The sequence below is a fragment of the Acipenser ruthenus genome, chromosome 7 (genome assembly GCF_902713425.1).
Source record: "Acipenser ruthenus chromosome 7, fAciRut3.2 maternal haplotype, whole genome shotgun sequence".
Classification (NCBI taxonomy): Eukaryota; Metazoa; Chordata; class Actinopteri; order Acipenseriformes; family Acipenseridae; genus Acipenser; species Acipenser ruthenus.
The window spans coordinates 60,834,512-60,859,449 of record NC_081195.1 but is presented as its reverse complement, the minus strand read 5'-3'; the positions used below and the strand labels follow the sequence as shown (position 1 = coordinate 60,859,449).

The following is a 24,938-nucleotide window of genomic DNA, read 5'->3' as shown; positions in this document are numbered from 1 at the left end:
CTGCAGCATTTGACAGAAATTATTATAAAATAATAAACAGGCAGCAAACATTGGTGCAGTAGTGTATATCTGATATTTCTTCTGGCTCCAAACACTGATGTTATGTATGGAAACGGTTTTGTATAAAATATTTACAACAGAATAATATTATAACCATGGCAACCAAGTTGCTTCATCTGTGATTATTCAAATTTTACTTCAATAAAACATCTGCAAAAATTAAGGTTTGAATGCATAATGTATGTATTTTGGGGGATTTTATGTGTTTGGTTCTTCTGAGTCACAAATTTATTATCTATCCAGTTAAGCCAACAGACACGTAGGAGACAAAACAGAACAGCATTTATAGCAAAGTATCTTCTAAAAGATTAATTGAGATGAATTGGAGCAGCTGGGGAAAACAACACAGACAAGATAGCATTTAGTATAAAACTAATGTAAGTTTTTACAAATAAATCCCTGAGGATTTAGATTCACAGTTAAAATATGAAATGTCCCTCTCTATTTTAATAACAGGTGATATTGATTAAGTCAATGCTTGAGAAAAGACAACCAAAAGGGATCAAGTTAAAACTACCTAAATAAGGGATTTTGGTTTTCACAATCTTGAATTAAAAGGTCAATTTATCCTACCTCTTGTCAGCATTTATCATCGTGAGACAGAGGAGTTGAATAGAGACAAATTCTTAACAGCTTTTGCATTTGCACATGACTTGGTATTCCTAAACATGAACATTGTGGTTGCTTCAAATATGTGGATTTTCTTTATTTTAAACTGATGCTCAAAACCAATCATATGATGCATTAAAATGTCAGGATTCCATGAATTCTAATCACATCAAGCATTCATTGAAAAGATGCTGTGTGGTTATGAAAAAACCAGAGAAGCAGAGCAAATGTGTCTGATGTAACAAAGAAACCGGAAATGCATATAATTAAAATATGACAAAACCATATTGTGCACATATACTAAAAACCAAAAAATGGATTTATTGAGTATCGACTTCGCGAAACGGCGGCAGACACACGCGTTATCCGAAACGTGTCCTGCCAAGCCGTCTTTTTTGATTCTGCAGGTCCACAGTGAAGCCATCAGACCTATAGTGCCGGAGGACAAAACAGATCAGAATGGCTCCACAGCAGACCCGCATGCGCCCTGCAGGCCACAGGAGTCACTGGCGCGCGGTGAACCAAGGATTACTCTGCCGACCTGAGCCCTCCCTACCCTGGCAGCGCTCGGCCATCTGTGCGCCCGGTCACGGTCGACAAATGACATAGCCTGGATACGAACCAGCAACCTCCAGGCTATAGGGTGCATACTGCACTCCACGCAGAGCGCCTTTACTGGATGCGCCACTCGGGAGCCCCAATGAGGTCTTGTTATTCCGATCATATTTTTGTATTAACTCAGATTTCCTGGAATACATTTAATTGTAAAAATACAGCGTGCAAGCAGTAAGCGGTCTGCCTGTGTGTTCACCCAATTTAAAACCCACTGCAAGACTTCACTGTGACAAAAGGCGACACTAAAACGAAAACTGACTATTTCTAAAGGAATATTGGTTCCATTAGGCACAGATGTGAATGTGAAGTAAAGGTGGGCGTACTCAATACAGACTGTTTATGATTTGGTGAAGAAATTTGAAATTAATCAGGCATTTACATTTAAGGCATAGTAGAATACACAAGACAAGTTCTGCTTTTTTTTGTAAGCCAACATTTTGTTACATAAAATCAGTGTGGCTGCGGAGTAGCCATTTAACCACTCCCAGATCCCACAGTTTTTAAACATATACAATAGTTTTTAGGAATAGTTAAAACCAATTTCACTGCTTTTTACATTTACGTTTTAGTCCAAGATAAAGAGCACAGATAGCAGACAACCTAGCAGTACCTAATTGTTCATGCCCCAGTACCTTCAATACCGATGGTTCTAATACAAATGCCTGAAAGCCAATTGCCATGGATGATAAAATAAGATCAGGAACTGCAGTCAGGAAATTGGCCGATTTAATTAGGAAATGGATAAAGCCTTAAAAAGGTTTTCTAAGCTGGAAACGGGCTAGTAATCCAAAAAAGGAGCACTTTGGTTGCCATTTAATTAATGTCTGGAAAATGCAACAATTTCTTAAAATTAATTAAATAAACTTTAGGAAAATATATGCAACCCGTAATGAAAATAAGAAAACACACTAGGATGAAGAAACTCAATAGGATGCTTAAAAAAAATAAAAAATAAAATTAGATTTGTTGTGCTAATTATTTTGAACAGACAGCCATCAGCAACTGATCTACAAATCATTGTCCTTTGTCTTACTCGAGGATTACTCCTTATCTCATAGTGATGATTCACCCCTGATGTAGAGAATTCCTGGAACTGAACTGCATACAGAACATTTCTTGAGTGAGTGAACAGGGAATCCTGTCAGACAGGCGCTGATGGGATTCAGACCAATGCTATCCCAGAGCAAGGGCCCTAAGCCTATTTTCTACTTGCAGTGTATTAATAAAAGTGACAGTAAGAGAGTTTGATAAAGTTCCTAAATATCAAGAATATTTAACAGTACATTTTACCTTTTTACCGTGAGATCTGAAATAGACTTAAGCTTTTCCCCTAACAGTTAATAATGTTGAAAAATGAAACCCTGTCTAATTCTATATATATATATATATATATATATAATATAATTACACACATATACACACACACATACATACACACACACACAGTGCCATGAAAAAGTATTTGCCCCATCTGATTTTCTGCATTTTTGCATATTTTTGACACTGAATTTTATCAGATCTTTAACCAAAACCTAATATTAGATAAAAAGGGACCCTGAGTGAACAAATAACACAAAAATTTGATACATATTTAATTTATTTATTAAAGAAAGTTATGCAACACCCAATTGAAAAAGTGTGAAAAAGTAATCGCCCCCTTTGACTCAATAACTGCTTACGCCACCTTTAGCAGCAATAACTGCAACCAAATGCTTCCTGTAGTTATTGATTAGTCTCTCACAGCGCCGTGGAGGAATTTTGGCCCACTCCTCCATGCAGAACTGCTTCAACTCAGTGACATTTGTGGGTTTTCGAGCATGAACTGCTCGTTTCAGGTTCTGCCACAACATCTGAATGGGGTTTAGGTCTGGACTTTGACTAGGCCATTCCAAAACTTTAAATTTCTTGTTCTTCAACCATTCTGATGTAGACTTGCTTGTGTGTTTCGGATCATTGTCTTGCTGCATGACCCAGCTGCGGATGGCCTGACATTCTCCTGTAGAATTCTCTGATAAAAAGCAGAATTCATGGTTCCTTCAATGATGGCAAGGCGTCCAGGTCCTAATGCAAAGCATCCCCAAACCATGACACTACCACCACCATGCTTGACCGTTGGTATGAGGTTCTTACTGTGGAATGCAGTGTTTGGTTTTCGCCAGACATAAAAACGGGGCCTATGTCGGCCAGAAAATTCAATTTTTGACTCATCTGTCCATAGAACATTGTTCCAGAACTATGGAGGATCATCCAGGTGCTTTTTGGCAAACTTGAGACGAGCAATGTTCTTCTTAGTGAGCAATGGTTTCCGCCTTGCTACTCTGCCATGAATCCCATTTTTGCCCAGTGTCTTTCTGATAGTGCAGTCAAGAACACTGACCTTAGCTGAGGTGAGAGAGGCTTGCAGATCCCTGGATGTTGTTCTAGGGTTCTTTGTGACTTCCTGGACGATTTTACGCCTTGCTCTTGGAGAGATTTTGGCAGGACGGCCACTCCTGGAAAGATTCACTACTGTCCCAAACTTTCTCCATTTGGACAATATGGCTCTGACTGTGGTTCGGTGGAGCCCGAGCCTTAGAAATGGCTTTGTAACCCTTTCCAGACTGATAGGCATCAATGTTCGTGGCATGATGTGCCTCTAGAACCTATGTGCTGACAACTTCACGCTGATAGTAAGGGCCAAAGTTAGTCAGATTTATATTGGGCAGGGCTGGCCCAAATCAGGCCTGGTTGTTAACCAAAGTACTCAAACAGCTGACCCTAATTATCCCTTTAATTGGGTTGAGTTAACTAGAGGGGGGCAATAATTTTTTCACACGTGAAGATTGCATGTTTGATTACCTTGCACACCAAACAAATGAAAGAAGCACCAAACTTTGGTGTCATTTTTTCTCTCAGATTCCCTCTATATACTACTACAACCCACAAAAAAATCTGACCAAATACAATGTAAAAAATCAGACAGGGGGCAAATACTTTTTCACGGCACTGTGTGTATGTAGGGTTACCATATGGCTCCAGATTAACCGGACGCTTTGAGACAGACCGGGATTTAAAAATTCACCCTAAATTGAAAGTAATTCACGTTTAAATGAGCTCCACCTTTGCTGAGATTAATCCTGCTGTGGTGGAATTGATTGGGCGCAGCAAACAATTCACACTGATCAGCTGCTTCTGATCAGATCTTAATGAACGAATAGCTAATTTATCGATAGAGCAACGAGATGATGATGCGATTGTATTTGCAGAATAATATGGGCAATTGAATTTTAACAAACAGAAAAAAATAGTGACTGGCTGCAATTCATTCTTAGTATAATACACTTATTTGACACGCATGCAGGTATTTAAGCACCATTCTTAATTGTAGCTAAGGATGGTTCATTTACACCTTCATTTATTTCAATTTAGGGGCAAGTTTGAAATCCTGTTCTGTCTCACAGCGTCCGGTTAATCTGGAGCCACATGGTAACCCTAGTGTATGTATAGATATATATATATATATATATATATATATATATATATATATATATATAGAGAGAGAGAGAGAGAGAGATATATATATATATATATATATATATATATATATATATATATATATATATATATATATATATATATAACACTTGTGCCTGTGCTCGTATTTCAGAATCATTCATAACTCAAGAACTCAGCAAGAGGTGACATACAAAGCACACATTTTTATTACAGATTAACCCATAACACTAGTTATGGCAAGTGTAGTTTTTGAATGTATTTACTGATAATTGAGTTTAAAAGACCCAAGCCTCAGCAGTAAAGAGCTATACTAATCAAAGTGGTTTTATTGCTATCATAAGGGCTTACTATTTTAAATCCAGTAAAACTGCTTTCTGAAACGGAGCATCCAGCAACAACAACTGTGCTGCTGACATAGGGCCGAAACGCCTTGCCTGCTGTCATACCATGTGTTTTGTATTGTGTATTTCAATTATTGCAAAAACTAACTGTTCAAATGATATGTCATGGCAGCTTCAAATCAAAATATCAAAAATTGGACTTCATATCCAATGAGAGAAAACAACGTTTCTGTATAACTTCCTAAAAGTTGAAATGCTTAACATTAAATACATGAATGAACTTGGAGGTAAAGCATACAAGAAAATAATTAAAGTACACAAAAGTGTACTGTAATGTTACTTTTTTTTTTTATTTTAAATGTCTTGTGTTGAAGCTTTTCAGCTTATTGGGAATTTGTTGTTTGGCAAATCGTGGTAAGTATTTTACAATGGGTAGTTCTGTGGGGACTTAGACAGATGACTGTAATTTATTTAATTCAGGTCATTATTTGAACCCCGTAAATGAAAGGAAAGTGCAATCAGGTCAGAAACCAGATGAGCAACAAGCTGGGATAGCAAAATTCTATTTAAAAAGATAATTGAGTTCTTACAAGAAAAAAAAAAATAAAGACATAAGATTTTGGAGCAAAATTGTATCAAAACCAAATGCATTTAAAAAAGGGGACTCCATCCTATCTCTTTGAAATCACCATGATCTAAAATTAGGTACCTTTTTCTTGTTGTAAAATTCAAAAGCAAACTCAAGATAAACTACCAATACTGCAGCAAGTTTAGCATGTAGCACAAGTTTAAGCTATAGCACATAAAACACAGAGACACCTAGCAGTGGTTTTCAAAACATTAACAAATCAGTATGAACTAAACAGCGTTGTAAGATACATTCTTTTGTAAAATTTTAGTTCACCAGAAAATGGTAAGCAATGCAAAAAAGGGAGGGGGGGGGGGAATGCTGTCCTGCAGCCACTGGGTCCTAGAAATGGTCTTTAGGACACTTCAGTCCTAATGATTTGGCAAAGTTCAGGGATATTAAGGATTTATTACTGAAAGTTCATTCATATTCCAAATTAAACAAAGATGCGGTCCATTTGGAAACACACCTACAGTAAGTCATTCACTTGCCATTGCCTTTTGTGAATCTTGTTGCGTTGCTGTGTTACAGTAGGTATGGCAGAAACAGACAGCTGGTTAATGGAGGACTCCAAGGGACCAGATATTTTAACCTTCTTTTAATGGCTCGGGTAATCATCATTTTAATGTGCTGTTTCGTGACTGATGATGACACCTGTTCAAAGGCCTGGTAACAAAATCAAGTGGCAAGCTCCCGGGGTCATGGCAGATTGATAAAAAAAATAATTTAAAAACACATACAAAAACACTCCAAGACAATTTTGTACCAGTTTTGGAAGAAACTATTAGTTTACAGAACTGTAGCAATAATTGTGATTGCACAGGTCATGTTACAAGACTGTGAATAAAGACTTGTGCTGAACTGCTTCAGACGCAATCTTCTAAGCAAAACATAGGCTGTAGTCTGGTAAGTGCAATCATTGAACCCTTCCCAGTGATTGATTTTTTTCTTCCTAGATCAGACGTCAGACCAGTAACCACTTCAACCATTTAGATGTCCACAGAGACCTTTTAATTGACTCCAAAGTTCACTGATGTTTTCAGATGTCACGAAAAGATCATAGACATTTCCATGGATTCATTTTTTCCCTAGTAAAAAATAGCATGCGATTTATTATCTTTAACACCTATGGTCATTGTGAGGTTAAGCTTCCAACCAGTAACAATGAATAAGGAAGGGTACATGGGTATTTATATACAAGTAATACAAAACCATTTGCAATGTATGTGTAAATTATACTGTACATATTACAGATACCAGAGATCATAAACTATTAGGAAAAGGTGCTTATACCGGAAGTATTTTAAATAGTTTTAAAAAATGTATAACCATGTTTATTTTAAAACCTATTTATTTTAATTCCTTAAATATTTACACTACAGAATTAAACCCATGACATTTCAAACTTATTTAATGAGGTATGGCAAAATGAATGTGGATAAAAAATGGATAAAAAATGTAATGAATAAACAACCTTAAAAACTGCACACATCCTACAGCAATAAATTACATTATATATATATATATATATATATATATATATATATATATATATATATATATATAGACACACACACACACACACCAGAAACCATTCCAAAAATCAAATATTTAGGCTAAAAGTTGTCATGGTTTAGGCTAAAGGTTGACACTTTAAACCGTTTTCAGGGGTTTGCTTCTGGTAGACTTTAAAAGGCAGTGAGGGTTAAGGCCTTTGGTAATACACATTTTAAAACAGCATGTGTTTCTTAAAGTTGTATGCAGAACAGAGCTTGGGAAACTACTGGGCTTCTATATGAAGCTGGAATTACTTTAAAGCCTGCTTGATCTTAGCTGCATTCCTTTTCAAATAGACTTGATGGTGACTGCTGTACACCACTAATGTTTGAAGTGGTAGGTAATTCCTTTGATTAGTAAACCAGATGTATTGCCTCCTTTAATGTTGATGCTGGAATACAAAATAAAACAACTAACTCCTCCAAGACTAGTCTGAATTACTTGTAACCAGTCAGTGGAGTATTAAAACAAAACAATTTATATATAACAGGTGCAGTCAGCGATTTCCTATTAATCAATACATTGAGAACACGATTATTCAAAAGCATGAAGCAGAAAAAGGTAGACTCTTCAGAAAGGCCTTCAAATACAAGTACAAAACAAGCATATCATTACATATATGATAATACATGCATTGAACACATTTTACTATTAAAAAGCAAAGCAGCAAAAAACAAAATTTAAGTGAGGCTTCAAACTGGACACAAAGACGTTTAGTTGAGGCTAGCAAAATAATAAAAAAAAGTCACAATAAATAAATGTATTAAGCGTTTACCTGCTGCATCTCTAAAATATCCATCTAGCTATATATTTCAAAACTCTGTCAAGACCGGCTTCTTCTGTACTGGATTTCCCATTGTACTCCTATTTCTATAGAAACATCTGCCCTGTCTGAATTCCAAAAAGAGATGAAATGCATCGGATGTTCTTGCAATAAAATCATATTTTATAATAAAATGAAAACAAAGTTATCGCACCAGCTTAGGACAAGATTAGAAACAATATTGTGAGCACATCTGTCAATTTGCCAATAAAATGACATTAAAATCAATCAATGTGAAATATTTCACACTCCTGGAGTTTGTTACTAACAAGCGCTGCCAGTCATGAATGATCTGAAGAACCTTCAGGCCTAGTAATAAAGAGTTTGCTCTTAAAGACATCTGCAAGTTCTGATGCCATGCTGCTTTCACAGAAAGGAAGGTCAGGGCTTGTATCAAAATCACCTATATAAATCAAGGGTATCCTTTTCCCAGTCGGACTGGGTGTAATTAACAAGTTCCAACAAACCCAACTTCCTCAGTAAATATGTGCCTTGTCCACAGAACCAGATGCTTTCCACTAAATGTGCCAGTTATTTTTTTTTAAACCGTGAATTTAACAAGAGAGAGAGTGATGTATTGTATTATACAATTGGCAAACAGGTTTTTGTTCCATTTTGTTTCATCCAGGTTTCATTTAAAAACATACATACATTATATATATATAACTTGTGAAATAATGAGAAGTGTCATTGTTTAATAAGTAACTGAAAGACATAACATTGAACAAGTCATCTGCAATTTCAGTGCCTGAGTTAATGGTTTATTAAAAAAGTAATGTTTGTTTTTATATCCTTTGTATACAAATACATTAGTTCTCAAATGTTGTAGAATTGTAAACTGTTGTACAGTTGCTATAAAAATGCAGTATTACTATAAATGACACCTTTTTTGTGAATATGAAGGCAAACAAAACTATTCAATTTGATATTGGAAAAATAATACAAAATGGTTATTACTTCACACGATCATTAGCTGCTTACAAAGATTACTGGGGGAGAACTTTCCCAAAAAACGAATTCAGGGTTTCTCAAGTTTTATAGGGATTCTCCTACACAAAGGCATAATAGCAACACCTGGTGGCAAAAAAACGGAATTGGAGAAAGCAAACAAATAGGAACTAATCTCCCAGCAGCCTTTGGAACTCCTTTCTAATTGCTGCATCTCATATGAGGTACATAACTGCAAAAAAAAAAATCACAATGGAGAAGCCACACAATTGGGAAAGCATGCAAGCAAAGCATTGGACAAGTTTAAGTGAGTTCCTCATATAAAGGTTATTTCATATATAATGAATTTGATACATGCATATTAAATAACACTGCTATCAAGGATTGTTTTACATGAATCATGTAAAAGTTGAGAAACCTGGTTCTGTGCGCTCCAGTGCAGGAGAAAACACAATGCAAATTACAAACAATCACTAAAAAGTCACTTTTCAAGACATAATGTTATCAGTGGTCCTGTATATTTATTTATGTATTATTATTTTTTTTTAAGCAACAGGAATCTTATAAAATGACTGCTTGTAGCAACTTTCCCTTGTTTCATAATTAAGTCATAAAGTCCAACTACGTTATTACCCCATGATCATGTTTTCTTGGGTACTGTGTGCATACCATAGCAGTTAAGACAGACCTCCCAGATTGACCTTTAATAAGTGCTTTTGTATTCCAGCTTCTTTACAAGAATTTTTGCTGTGACAGAATACTTTAATTTTCTTTCTGTCTTGTTAGGTACACTCTACTCTATTAGCCAGGTTTAAAAGAGCAAAGACTGCAGCATTTGTAGCTAATTGAATTTAGCAGGGATGGAGACAACAGCATCACAGGACAGCCCGCGCTGTTTGGAATGATGGAACTCTTTGGTTGCCAAACAAGGCAACAACTACATTTCAACCTTCTGATAAGCTTTATGTGTTTCAAAATTGACCTGTTTTTCTGTGTGTTGTTTTTTTTTTTTTTTTTTTTTAAACTATAGGCAATTAAAAAAAATATACAAAAAACTTAAAATGTCTCGAACACAGCTCATTAAAGTACTAACTATTGACAAAATCATTTGGTATGCCATGTGCCTTTTTATGGATTTAAAAAAAAAAAAAAAAAAAAAAAAAGTGCCACTTCTGCTAAGTCCGAGTTCATCTGAATCTATCAGTGATTCGGCGACAGGCCGCTGTACTACGCTTTCAGTGGGATCTTTTGTGACATGTATTCCTGTAAACCACAGATTTAAGTCCAGGTTTGAAATTGTACAGTGCCCTGTTAATCACAACATAACAGGAAACCAAATGAAAGTCAATGGCACAGGGACTCCACCTTTTATATAACACTTAATTTTCTCATTTGAATGTAATGCTACGTATTTCTAACACAAAGGCACAACTGTATTCAGCAGTACAACGTAATCCCTCCATTGCTGGAATTCATTAACGGAAAAAAGTGACTCCTATATTTGGTCCTATTTGATGTCTGGATGTGCTTTTTGGTCAATTACTATACCTGTCTGGTTTCTTTTGCTGACACAATTGTTGAAACAGGAAAAAATGTAATCTGTTTTTGTTTTCAATTAGAAATGGAACACTTACTCTTGTTGTGCTGAGCCTGATAGGAACTGGGCTTGTTCTTGTCTGGAGAGAAGCTCTTGTTGCTAACACTAGATCCAGAGCGACTATGTGGAGAACCCCGCCGTCCTCCAGGGGAATTTCTGTAGTAAGCAGGACCTTTTCTATTAGGTGAACGGTCTCTTACGTGAGGTGGAAAAAAGCTTTTCCTTCTAAACTGTTCCCGGTCTTCCCTTAAAAAAAAAAAAAAAAAAAACACAAACAAACAAACAAACAAACAAAAAAAAAAACATTAAATTAGAATAGGTTTTTTTTCAGTGTACAGCTGTTCAACAGGATAAAATATAATCATTTTGTTTTCTTTGCTAACCCTTTCCCAATTTAGCACCTGCTAGAAACGCATACCTGTTACAAAAAAATCTGTCGACGTTCTGCTGGCTCTACAAAGCAGCCCCTGTAGACTGCTTCAGGTAAAAAATGAAAAAAAAAAAAAAAGCTGCCTGTGTTCAACTAAATTTTAAATACAGGACACCTTTAATAGAGCGGCATCAAGCGACCTTATTCAAAAGGTCAAACCAAAATGAGCAAGATGGGCTGAATGGCTTCCTCTCGTTTGTAAACTTTCTTATGTTCTTATTCAATAGCCTTCAAAAGCAAGGCCTCTTTCTGCCACTTAGGATCTGGGATCACTGTCATATGGGTAATAAAGTTAATGTCTCTCATAGTATTTCACTCCAATCCCTTACATCAGTAGACCTGCCTGCTGAAACAGTCGACAATGATACTAAAAGTTGCCCAGGAATGCCCTAAACGACTCTTTGACTCCTTATGCACAACACTTTGATCCCGGGAGGACTGCAAGAGAGCACATGATGCTTCAGGACAACACAAGCAGTACCTTATGGAGTACAGATGCTCTACCTTCTTGCAAAATACAAACATACATGCAATTAGCTGATGTCCCAAGTATTTTCATCCAATTATCATCCTATTTTTAGCGGTTGTTATGGTGCAGCAAAAGCTTTGTGCAAATGAAGAGCACATGTCTGAAGTCTATTCATAATCATGTAAGCCTATTCAAGCTTTGTCAAACAGTGGTCGAGTCTTCAATCAACATCATAAGAAGCATTTTGATATGGCTTTTGTACGTGTTGGGACATACTTTATAACAAAATTCAATTACATTAATATTACTTTAAAGAAAAGCTATTTATTTTACACCACATGCCACTTGTCTGCTTAGCATTGTTCAAGTATAATTAGATTTTTACTTGTATAGAATTACAAAAACAGAGCATACCCAAAACAAATTCTTTAGAAAACTTCCTTTGGACAAAATTATTATTTTTTGGTAACCAACCATAGCCAATAATTAAATTGGCGAATTTCCAACCAAACTATTCATTATATTACACAATCTTTCCACATCAGAGCAAGAGAAATTCTATTAATGTGGCTCAGTAAGGTCAGGCTTGTGCCCGGAAACACAAAAATGGAAGGAAATTGGAAATACATCAAAGCTTTTTATCACTGTAATTAGAAAATCTTCACATTTTATCAAAGTTTGTAGTTAATTATCAATCAAAGCCCACTCCTAGTCTATCTAACTTGGTTTAAAGAGCTAGAAAAACGCAGATAAAATTGGTGCACTGCTCAAGAAAATCATGACATTGTTAACAAAATCTAAATGAAAGGATAACTATTCAAATTAAAGCAGAGACACCACCATATGGTATTAAAATCAGTAACTCTAGTGTTATAAATATGAATAGAAACTTGACCTATTCCAGTTTTGATTATTTACCTTATTTATTTATTTATTTATCTTAGAACAAATTCCACTATACTGAAATTATTTGGGTTTTTCGTCCCGTTTATTTTTCATATTCTAGTGCTAACACACAGACACTTTGCTTGCAGAAAAAAATGCATAACACAAAACAAAAAAAAATGTATTTAAAGTCACAGATTGTGTAGCCTAAAGCACTTAAATGTAGAACATCTGTTTTTCTTTTTTGTAAAAATGTGACACTGCATGCATTAACTGGGTAATCTTCATGGGTAAGATTCTGAAGATCTAGCCAGTAATCCATTTGTTAAAAGAAGACAAGTGAACTGCATTCAGTTGTGGAAACAGCCAGAAGACTTTTGGCTGGATAATAAAAACTGAAAAAAAAAAGCAGCAAAAGACGACTAAATCAAAATGTTAGTCTAGGAAAAAAATTCCAAAAGGTAATTGTTAAGACATGCCTGCAGGACCTACCTGCCACCTGGAACTTCAAAAGGGCTATAAAACATTCCCAGGTGATCATTAAATATAGTATATTTCAGCTTGCTCTTCAGAAGCAACAGTGCTTATATGGACCTGTATTAAACTTTGCATTCTAAATCTGCCATTAATGCATGGTGCTAAAGTATTATCACTTACATATTACTATCAAGGATACTGTACAAAAAATAGCCAATAAAATGTAAGTAAAATTAGAAGAAATCCCCAGGTCCACAATGTATGTGATCACAGGACAGGCCATGTGATTCACTAGACCTACTATATATACCTATCTGTGCAAAAAATAATAGGAAAGTATAAGAATCGTAATTACTTCATGATATCAGGTGCTCATGCCCATCCCTCAATGCAACATACTGTGTCACGCAACAGACATGTAACATTGTCACAAATCACATGAAAAGGTGTGTTGTTAAATTCATCGGTGCAGGGAATTTAACAACAGTTTGGTGAATCATAGCTGATAATAATAAACATAGCTGATAATAACAGAAAGGTTGCTGCTGCGGCATGCAAGGCTGTGGTTGATGTGTGCGAGCTGAAAGCTTACTGGGACGAAGGTTTAGTTATCTTTAACCGACTAAATTAGCTTCTTGTTACATTAAAATGTAGAAAGCAGCTAGCCTGCAACTGTAAATATTTATAAATATGAATATATTAATGGATACACTTTCAAACACAGTTCGCCCACTTTTCGTAACTTTGTAACATATTTGTTTGAAGTATAAAAAAGGACAAATAACACACATGATAATAATAATAATAATAATCTGTTCGCTCTCTCATATCGAATTCTTGTACGTCACCAGCTCAGTCAGCTACTCTGGATAAGTTGGCAAATGTGATATTGTTTATCAATATATTTATTAGCACTATTATATATTTATTAAAAACACACAACTTCATACCCATTTTCAAAAGATTTGGCGTCTCTGAATCTACAATTACATTGATAATAGTATCTCCGTACAAGACAAACTTCCACAGTGGGAGCAGACATTTTGGTTTTGCTGCAGTTCACCGACTCTCAACCCCGCTAAATCCGCTGCTTCAGTGGTGACGCACCAGTGAATTTTGTAACAGTTTGTTGAGCAACTCCTGGTGAATTTAACAACGATTTGGTGAATCTGCTTTACATCGGTGCTGAATTTAACAACGCACCCAAACCTTCAGCACTGGACACACCTGTTTCCTCTGGAACAAATTGCCAGAGGATATACATTTTTGTGCTTTGGTAGCAGATCACTTAAATGTTTTGGCCAGTCAGTACCACAGTAGATTATGTTTAAATAGGTATTTACAGTACCTTTCCTGGCAGAAACCTCATACACTAATTTGCCATTAAAACAGATGACAGAAAATAACTATGAAAGAATTAAAATATATATATATATATAATTTTAAGAAAGACTTTTAAACCTTGGGAAAGGTTTGTTTTTTTCCACTTTTTTTTTCAGCATTCACTTGTAAATACATTCTTTAAAAGCGCTGCTAGCCTCAGATAAGACAATAAGAAAACACAATGTTCACAGTTTTATTTACTATTAAATGCAGACATGATGACAGATAAGACTGAAAAATGCAGTAACATAGGGGCCGGTATTTACATGAAAACCTGCTAGCATTTCACAGATAAACTCTACCTTGAACAACAATCCAAGGAGTTCCTTTACTGCACATGTATACTTACAACACCCATCTAAAAACCGTTAAACAGAAACAGGACTTGATAATCCATTTGCTACAGTAATTTCTGAATCGGCAGGTGTAACATCCATTGGCGCATAAAACCCGAAACTTCATCGGAATAAATATAGCAAATCGTAGACAACTCAGACAAGCTCAAATTTGCCATGAAAAAGTCAACTCACACCAGTAATTTATAATTGTACTTGGCACACCACACATCTTTGAGTCATACTGAAGATGATCTTAGACAGGGTCAGTTTCTAAATTGCCTATATTCAGTAAGATCACACAAGAAATAAAACATTTATAAAGAAATAAGATTGTCTGATGTACAGAAGGTTTCTTTAGTCTTCCAGAAGTTGTTTTAAAACAAACAAATTATTAGTTTCAATAAGAAACCTCTAGGGAAATTTGCTTTGAATCCGTATAGAAAAAAAAGTTACTTTTACAATTTCATAAGATGACTAAATAGTGGGGTTAGTCCATTTACATCACTGTTTAACTTCACAATAGTAGCAGCCCAAAAAAAGGGTATTATGGCTAATCATGAAGCTAAAGTACACATGGGTTTTACAGTAGGGATACTATATTGTATTTTTTAGGTATTTATTTGAAGGCATCTGTCTCAACAGCAGCAAAATCACTAACTTTCTTGCTCATACCCATTGTTTTGACTACAATCCCCACAATCTTCCAAACTGATTATCTCGCACTAAATGACGTGCAATAGTACGCAGATGGAGGTATAAATAAATTAAATGCACCTGGTTTTCATGACCTTTGCTTGAACTGGGGTCATGTCCCAAACAAAGAGCTGGCTTAATGTGGCCTCGCAAAGTTTTATGGGTTAAGGTCTGTTTTAAGTATCTGAAACTGCGGCTGCCATTGGTAACAAAAATAAATTACTATAATGGGTCTTTCGAATGTCCCAGTTTTTTTTTCCCCCCTCCCAATGCAATTTTGTTTTACATTTGTTTCCTAAAGTGGTTGTAAAATGTCACGCTGTAATATGTGTACAGTGCAGGTGGAATATTGAGGGATTTTGTAATTGCACCAAGAGTAAACTATCAGTTCTGAACGTACCTACACACAAACCACTGTAAACTTTGAAGTAAGTGGCTTTTTCTAAAATAAGTATTTGTATAGAGGGTTTAAATGTTTCCCTGAAATACTGGCTTACAAATCTACTGAGAATTGAAAATAATCACAAATCGCGTTACTCTTGAAAGCAAAGAAAGTTATTTCTTGCAGCTCTTTAAATATTATGTTATACACACATAATAGAGGGGAAAAAAGGTATGCAAAATGGTACCGGTTAAATCTGTTCAGGGAAGGACATATTGACCAACCTGTTGAGTGAACAATATATCTGACAGCTTTGTTATTTATTTTTACGGGTGACCTATAAACTGTTTTATTGCAGCTCCTCATACTTGTAGGGCATTGTGATCCATTTACTAAACACCGTAAGGATATATAAATGATGGCTTGTCTGCAAACATGCATATGAATAGAATAAGCTTAGAAACAATCCTAACCTTTCCTACAAGCATAGGTCAATACAGTAACTAATGCACAGCTCAAAAACAAACAGTACAGCCTTCTGGTAATGCAAAATCAATAGCGTTGTGACTTGAAATAACGCCTTGAACGAGTTACCCTGCTATAGGTCAGTAATGAAACAGGTCTCTCCATACTGTATGCAAACTCAATACACAAAAAGGCCTTGTTTCAAATAAAGTATTCAGATCTGCCATTGTTTACAACAATCAAATATAGCTCTAAATAATGCTCTAAATAATAGATTAAACTGTTGTATACCAATATTTACTGGAACATATTACTTCTATGTACACTTGATTTTTTCCTGAATCTTTCATCTGTAAGAAACAGAAACAATTGAGGATCTATTTGCATAGGATTTTTAAAAACAGCACACTCAGTTTAATGGATCTTCATTTCTGCTGATTTCGTACACTGCTTTTATGGAACTGTGTTTTGTACCATAGCAGAAAGAGCAGCATTCTGTAAGAGAGCACGTTGCAAAACAAAACAGCCTAATATGAATCAAGTGATCCTGTAGGTATTGTAAATCAGTACATTGAAATAAAAATAACAGGACGGTAAAGTGACCTGGATGATACCACAGTGCAAAACATGCTAAATATAAATCAAATCAAATTGAGCCTGTTTGAGAATCGCTGCTCTTTAAGGTCTTTGCATACTTGCCTTGAAAGAAAGAAGTGAAAATATTGTTTCATCCACTTTAGCATGCTTAGGTATGGCCCAAGTACAGCAGATTGCTGTGTTTCAATTCCACAGAGCTCTACCTTTAACTACAAAAATCATCAAAAACTCAAAGGCTACAGGAGAATAGGTTTCCTGTAAAGTGGTATCAGTATACTTTGTTGCTTTTTGCTTTGTGAGCCACAATAGAAATGCTGATGGCAATCATAATCACCTGCTGCTGCGGTTTTTGACAAATGTGTGTTGCTACTATGTAGCACACATATCCACCAACTACAATAAAAAACAAACGCAATTCTAATCCAGACTACACGGGTGCTCAAGCTTGTACATTGTCAAGCAGGTAACAAAGCAATAACGACGCATGATGTGGTACGGAACAGAAAAGCCAAAATCACTCTTCCTGCAGTGATTTAGAGCAGTGGTGCGCAAACTTTTTAAATGCCGCCCCCCATTTTTTAGCATACATTTTGTCGCGCCTCCCCCCATATGAAAACATTCGATCTTAACAGGTGTCCAACCCCCCCCCCCCCCCATTTCATGTGAATTGTGTATTTTCCTTAAATCACAAAAAGTCCATATTTAGACAAATACATACACATATCACAAATTCAACATTTAAAATCAGGCTATAGTTTTTGTTTTTTTTTACTTTGTGAATGAACATTTAGCCGACATGTTAAACCTGGGTTTTTAACAAATAAATCTGTTCAGCAATTAAGTCTTGGGTTTTCACAAAAGTATGCACAACGGGAGCGAAGTGAACGACAGCAATTTCCAATTGTTCTGCTATTTCTTGATATGTGGCATCATCCTTTTTATTGTCTTTATACCACAGACACTGGCATCATAAAGAAGATTATATTTTTCGACTTCAATAATTAAATTCTCATTGATGTCTATTTATTTTTTATTTCTGTGGTAATGTCTGCGTGAGCGAGACACTGACAGTCTGACAGCCACTACCATTGACCTTCTTTCTGATTGGTCCATTGCAACGCGAACAGCGCGTCGCAAAATACAAATACATGTATTTCTATATTTGCTCGCTTCATTCGCGCCGCTCGCGTCGCTTGCGTTGTGCATTACTCCATTTAAATCAACAGTTTTAATTATTTTTGATTTGCTCGCTCGCATCCGGTGTGCATAGCTCTTTAACATGCAAGCCCATGCCCATTGACGCATTTGATTTGGCATTGTATGTTGTTAACATTTATGTATTTAGCTAAATCTGGACTTTAATTTTCAAATCTAGGAAAAAATACACAATTTACATTAAATCTGGGAAAAAATGCCTGTTAAAACATTCGTTTATTTTTTCATCACTGCAGTTTCACTGACACACTCGCCATTTCAAACATAATTTCCAGTTCTGCAAGTACTAAAGTGATCATCGATGGCTCATTTGAAAGGTAAGAATTTGGCCTAAGTAGCTGTCATTTATGTATTTATTTAAAATGTTCTATCCTTTAGTCATAGTCGCACACCCCTTAGTGATCCTCTGCACCTCCCAGTTTGGGCACCACTGATTTAGAGGACAATGCACTAGAGCAGATGTTTTGAAGAGCTTTGAAACAGACCTTAAAGTTATAAGTGTAAAAGGTTGTCAGGATGTTAACAATGAAAAGAATTACAGGTAAGTTATTTAAAACATTTGTAAACACATTTTTCGGAGACCTGCTACTTCCGCTAAGGTGCATTAACTAGGAGTTCAGGGCTTGTCAGTTCTAGTTGCCTGCCAGATTATGCAGATCAACCAAAGTGTCTATTTTGGTATACACCTGCACCATCTAATGCAGGTCAAGAAAGCCCCTTTGCAAAGACTAATCAATATCTGCTGGGGTGTAAAAAATAAAAATAGAACAAAAACAATATTTGAGAAATTACATAACTATCGGATGATTGCAAACATCAGGAAAAGAGCAGAAAGTAAAAAATTAAATCAAATTTGAAGCTACTGTAAATAAAGTATGGATTCCCACTTAACAATTCTCCATTTTCTTTATCGCGAGTTGTTTAACAGTCAACCAGGAGATAGGATCTACGAAATGGCTTTATACGTTTAAATCAACGTGTTACATAATATTTTCTATCTGAAACTGTAACCTTATGCACAATCAGTATTAGCAGTTTTGATTAAAACCCATGTTAATAAAATAAACATAAAATTGAAAGGAAAGGTATCAGATATAGATATGAGTTGACTCGCAGGCTACCATGTGAAATACACATTTGACCATAAGCTTCTTCAGTTACGCTGCAGAGGGTTTAACAGCAGACTTTGAAGCGATACAGATTTCTTCCTTGATAGTAAAGAACATATCCTTACAGGAAATGACTGTTCCAGTTTCTTAACCTAATCACAAGAAAGGTTTCGTTTTTATCATTAAAGGCCTGGGTAATCCATTGGCTTCTCAAAAGCAGATTTAGGGTGCTTGGTGAATTTCAGCGTTTTTATTTTTATAGCGGTGCTCAGGATCTGTGCCCTAAGTCTGAAAGCTATTAAATAGCATGGGTTTATCTGCTAGCCTATTCCAGCTTCCTACAATCCACAAGGCCCACCTACTAGACCACCACATAATCTTGATTCTTAACCACCTGATTTATCAGGTTTTTGTGAGAGAACTGATTTTACATTGAAAAACATGGAACTCAATATACTATTAAAAAAAAAAGCAATACTTCTTGCACAATATTTATTTATTTATTTTACTGCAATATATTTCAATCGTGTAAAGCGCACATACAATTAAAATACAGGTTCAGGTCCTTCAGACCATTATTGTGTAATGTATTCTCACAGTACTCAATCTGTACACATATCCTCAGTGCTACCCTTTTTCCTAAACTATACTACAACTTGCTTGCTAACAGTAGATGTTTATTTAGCACAGCTGCTGCTCAGAGAGCTCTTAAAGGAGGCTGTGTGGACCAGTGGTTAAAGAAACAGGTTTATAACCAGGAGGTCCCCGGTTCAAATCCCATCTCAGCCACTGACTCATTGTGTGATCCTGAGCAAGTCACTTAACCTCCTTGTGCTCCGTCTTTCGGGTGAGACTTATTTGTAAGTGACTCTGCAGCTGATGCATAGTTCACACACCTTAGTCTCTGTAAGTCGCCTTGGATAAAGGCGTCTGCTAAATAAACAAATAACATAATAATAATAATAATAATAATATCTTAAGGCTACTCATCTTGTTAGGATCCAGGGAGGATAAAACAGTCAAACATGACCAGAGAAGCTCTACAGTATATTGGTGGATCTGTAGACTTGCTGATTTGCTGCAAAGAGCTTTTTGTTTTGTAATATTAATACATTATTCCCCTCACCCCCAGTTTAATTTGCTACACCAGCATCACATATAATGCAAATGCTGTTGAAGTGTCACATCAAATGCGTTTCTAACTTTTTCACCAAGCTACAAAAGGTCGGCACAGAAGACTGAGGGGTTCATAGGGAAAGACTGAAAACAAGGTGCACCACTCACTCCGCAGAAAGGCTTTATTGTGCTTGCTATCTAAATCCATCTTATGAGGTCAACAGCAAGACAAAGCAACAGATTGCCCAGACTTCCCACCACTTCTGTCATCGTCACCCCTTACTGCGCACACCATTACTGCACTTCACTGGTTCCTTTTGATTGGGTGTTGAAACCGTTTAAAGTTATCTGCCAAACTCAGCTGGGCTCCAAGACTAGGCCTCAAAGGGACTTTTGCTGCCTGTCTTGTGTCTAGCCGTCTTCCCACAGGGTCACAGTGAAGTCCTCCCAATATAATCAGGCTCCGCTCCTGGGAGTTCCTCTCATAAGACTTCCTGCCAGTACTTCCTGCAGAACGCCAACCCACTGGGGTCAGGCTTTCCACCTCCTGACCACACGAATAGCTAAAAACTGGGCCCAGATGGGCTTTTCTAAATCCTCTTGATGCTGGTTATCGGCCTTGTTTTCTCCCGCTCATCACTAATACATCAAAAAAATGAAAGCTTTTATGAGCAAGCATTCAAGGCTCTCCCAAGACCTGTATTTACTTTCAAATGTCTAGTGAACCAAAATAATACAGTTATAAACGTAACAAAAAGATTGTGGCTGCAGAGATAACACATTTAGGTGATTGGATATCCATGCAAATACCAGTGGTGCAGGGAGGTGGCCATAGAAACTTTAGTTGACCTTATTTTTTCTGTTGTGTGTATTGGATGTGATGTAACTATGTAAAGACTAAATATTATGCGCAGAGAAAATGTATTTTAAAATCAAAGAGAAGACAACACACCACCACAGTTGGGCCTCATTATCCTTTTAAAATATATATTTTAAAAAGTGTAAATCTTTATTACCCTCACTGGTCTGTTTAAAATAAAGCACTGAATACAACAAATTATTTTAGAATTAAGATTAAATCATATCCTTATCCAATGTACAAAGACCTCATTATACAACCATACAATCCATCATTTAATTGCATCAAATTCCTGCATTTACCCAAGGCCTTTGACAGAAGACAACTTTTTCCAGTTTGCAATTTGTGTAGTTTAACTTAAACGAATAGCAGTGCTGCCCCCTGCTGGCACAATCAAGAAAATGTCATTGTATAGACAGTTTAATTTACACTGTGTGTTTCCTATAAAACTGACCTTTCCAGGTAGTGTTTGTGAGATTTTCAATATTTATTGTTAAAATTAGTAATGTTAACAATAACACATTACCCAATATTGTAATGTTCATGATTACTATTGTCATTTGTACCTCACCCATTCAAATGTATACCAGAAAGGTCTTGCATTAATCTTTTTAAAACCCAAAGCAAACCTACATTTTAACCTTAAAATTCTCTTGTAGAAATGTCACCCGGTAAAGGAATTAAAACACCAAGCTGTGTTTTAAGGAACAGAAGTTACCTTGGAAACACAGCTGGATTCATAACATTACATACACAGAAAAAATCCCAAGATACAACCCCACAATTCTTTTCGCAGTCCTTTTCTTGTCTGTATAACTGATGCTACCACAAATGTATGACATTGATGACTCACCACTGTTAAGTATTAACCTTGACAACTGTTCAGCATTCCAATTCTATAAAACCACCTGCTTCTGGTGGCACATTCACAGCATGATTGATAACTAGCTACAACAGTCACATTCAGATAAGCCTCCTTGAGGGCAAATAATGTCAAAAACAGAACTAATCTGTCAACATGCACTTCCCTATCGAACCCAGAGTAATGAATTAGCTGCACCGTTTCCTGTTCGGTTTTATTTACAGGTAAATACAGATATCCATTCCTAACTATATACACCAATGTATGAGCAGTACTAATAAGGGCAGCAGTGTGGAGTAGTGGTTAGGGCTCTGGACTCTTGACCGGAGGGTTGTGGGTTCAATCCCCAGTAGGGGACACTGCTGTTGTACCCTTGAGCAAGGTACTTTACCTAGATTGCTCCAGTAAAACCCAACTGTATAAATGGGTAATTGTATGTAAAAAATAATGTGTAATGTATAATGTGATATATTGTAACAATTGTAAGTCGCCCTGGATAAGGGCGTCTGCTAAGAAATAAATAATAAGAAGAAGAAGAAACTTAGTTATACAATTATAACCATCTAATTGGATTACTCCTGCAAACAGACAGTATAACATGGAAATGTGTATGCTTATGGAAGGCATGCTTTAATAGGAACATTAACATTACTATTGAAATAAAACTAATTGATTTGCTTGGTGAACTACAGAGGCTGTAGTTCCATGGCAGAGATTTGTACACACAAATATAACAGTATGTTCACAGCAGGGCTGGGTATCATTGAGTCAGTATGTGATTACAAAGCAATACACAAGCAAACAGGAAGTCAATATTAGTTCTATCTGCTTGTCAAAATACAGAATTTGTAAACGTTTGCTAGCATTAAAACTAAACAGATGTTTACATGTTAAAGTGGCCGAATGTTCCCTAGCCTGCACACCAGAAAGTAGGTATAAAACGTCTCCTGTTTTATTACTATCCTGAAAAATGAAGGCAATGATAACTTGTATTTACACAAGGTCATTGCCTGCCAGGTGTACTGAAAAAGTAGCTGACACTTTCACTATCCCCAAACAATGTGTCCATTACTTTACCCATAGATTTATGGCTTTGTTTCAGACCATCTATGATGTTGATATTACATGCTCTGCACTTCAATTATGGTTGAGAGAAATTCATCTATGTTCTTTCTCCAGTCTCAGAAAAGAGTCACCTTGGCCAGTGCAGCAATCATGACGTTCCTTGCAGATGTTAACACTTGCATGCTTCTGAAAACAGGTGTTTGGGATCAACTGGTATGTGGCCAGCAATCTCCAAACAACCTTTATGCCTTGCCCACGTATTCAGCTGTGGTAGCAAACAAATACATCACATGTGTACTATCGTTCAGATCAGTAATATTGACTATTGTTTTGCTACTGTACAAAAAACATTAGGTCTTCGATGTATGCAAATCAAGGTAAGCAAGCGCCTGTTGGAGTTTACACCAACTTTATTTGCAGTTATGTTAATCTCCATGGTGTGTTGGCAGGCATGTATTACTATTCATACACCTAGCATTTTATGGTCATTTCCATACTGTGCCATCTTTAAACAACTATGAGATGTGATAAATAGTAAAAGAAGACATTGGCCTTAAATGTGCAAACTTGCACAAGTGGGTCTGCAATGATTCAATATACATGGAATAAATAAGAATGTGTTTGTTTTAATATGAGGCAGCATTCTCTGTAGCTTTTGGAATTACAGTATAAATACATCTTTATTTTTTACTTCATTATAGAAGTCTTTTCTAAAAAAAATAAATAAAGTTGATATCACTGAACAGCGTATTCCATTTTAAAAACACACTATTTATTTTCTTACCTCTTTTTTTGTAATTAAATAAATACACCATACAGCACTTTTCCAAACTTAGTTTGTTAAAGAAATAAAAAGTAGAGACCAGAGCAGAACCCATTTCTAAACTATCAGTTTGCCAGCTGCTACATTGTTTTTATTGGGAAACTGCCTTCATAACCTTGAAAAGAGTGTTGTCCAGTATGCCTTAAGATCTGCCAAGTACTACAGCCAGAACACAGTAGATCTATGCACGCTTGTAATACCTTTCTATAAAGAAAACCATCTGTAGCTCAGCTTCGTGAACTGGAAAGCCTTGTTTTTTGGTTTTTAAATTGCAGGAAGTGTTAAGAAAGAACATTTTAAAACACTATCCAGTACAAGTGTCAAAAGAAAACACTTAAATAATAAAAACTATCATAAAACAAGTGGTTTGAAAGAGGTTTTAAGTACTTTCTGGCCTATAATACTGTTGAACTATTCAATTTGTGACTGCCACTAACAAGAAAGCAGCAGTATTTTTTTTTTTTTTAATTAAATTGAATGTACTGTTGGCAAAATGCTTGTTAAGAGTGCCAGACATGTCCCAATGCACTGGTTTGCAGATCAGTATACTAGTGTGAACACAATGTCTGCATTTTATACTTTAATACAGTAGGTTTGTAATGGGAGCTCCAAGATGAATTTAGATTCTGTGGTCGTTTCTGGACCACCTCTGCTACTTGAGTGAATGAGAAATGAATAATGAATGGATTGTTCATGTAACAAGAATACTTTGCTTCAAGCCAAATTATCCCGCTATTGCCTCCCAAGTTAAACCAAGGGACAGATGGGTTGTGTCATGTTGTGTATTGGGGATGCTGTCCCTCGTCCCAAACCCAAGTTTTAAAACTTCATATTGCACAGTAAATGCATCAGAATAAAACTACAGGTTACCTGAACTCTGCTTGTCTTCCTCCACGACACTGCTCTTTCTGCCATCGATCCTGTTCTTCCTAAAAGAACCAATTATTAAAATGTGCATCACAATAAGGCTATACATTCTTACCCCTTCCATTTAAACATTATAATCAAAACATTATCATTCAACTATTGATCAACCATATGTTTCAACATCTGAAATGATTACTTCTAGAGGTATTGGGTGATTAATGCACAATAGC

At 36.0% G+C, this 24,938-nt stretch overlaps 1 protein-coding gene across 1 annotated transcript in view; it reads right to left on the bottom strand.

The window, feature by feature from the left end:
- Positions 1 to 24,938, bottom strand: part of pphln1 (periphilin 1) — a 62,165-nt gene that overhangs the window by 24,610 nt on the left and 12,617 nt on the right. Inside the window, exons 4-5 of the mRNA XM_034025240.3 lie at positions 24,712 to 24,770; positions 10,711 to 10,919 (exon numbers count right to left, since the gene is read on the bottom strand). Coding sequence (XP_033881131.2) covers positions 10,711 to 10,919; positions 24,712 to 24,770 — 268 coding nt within the window. The remainder of the gene's footprint in view (positions 1 to 10,710; positions 10,920 to 24,711; positions 24,771 to 24,938) is intronic.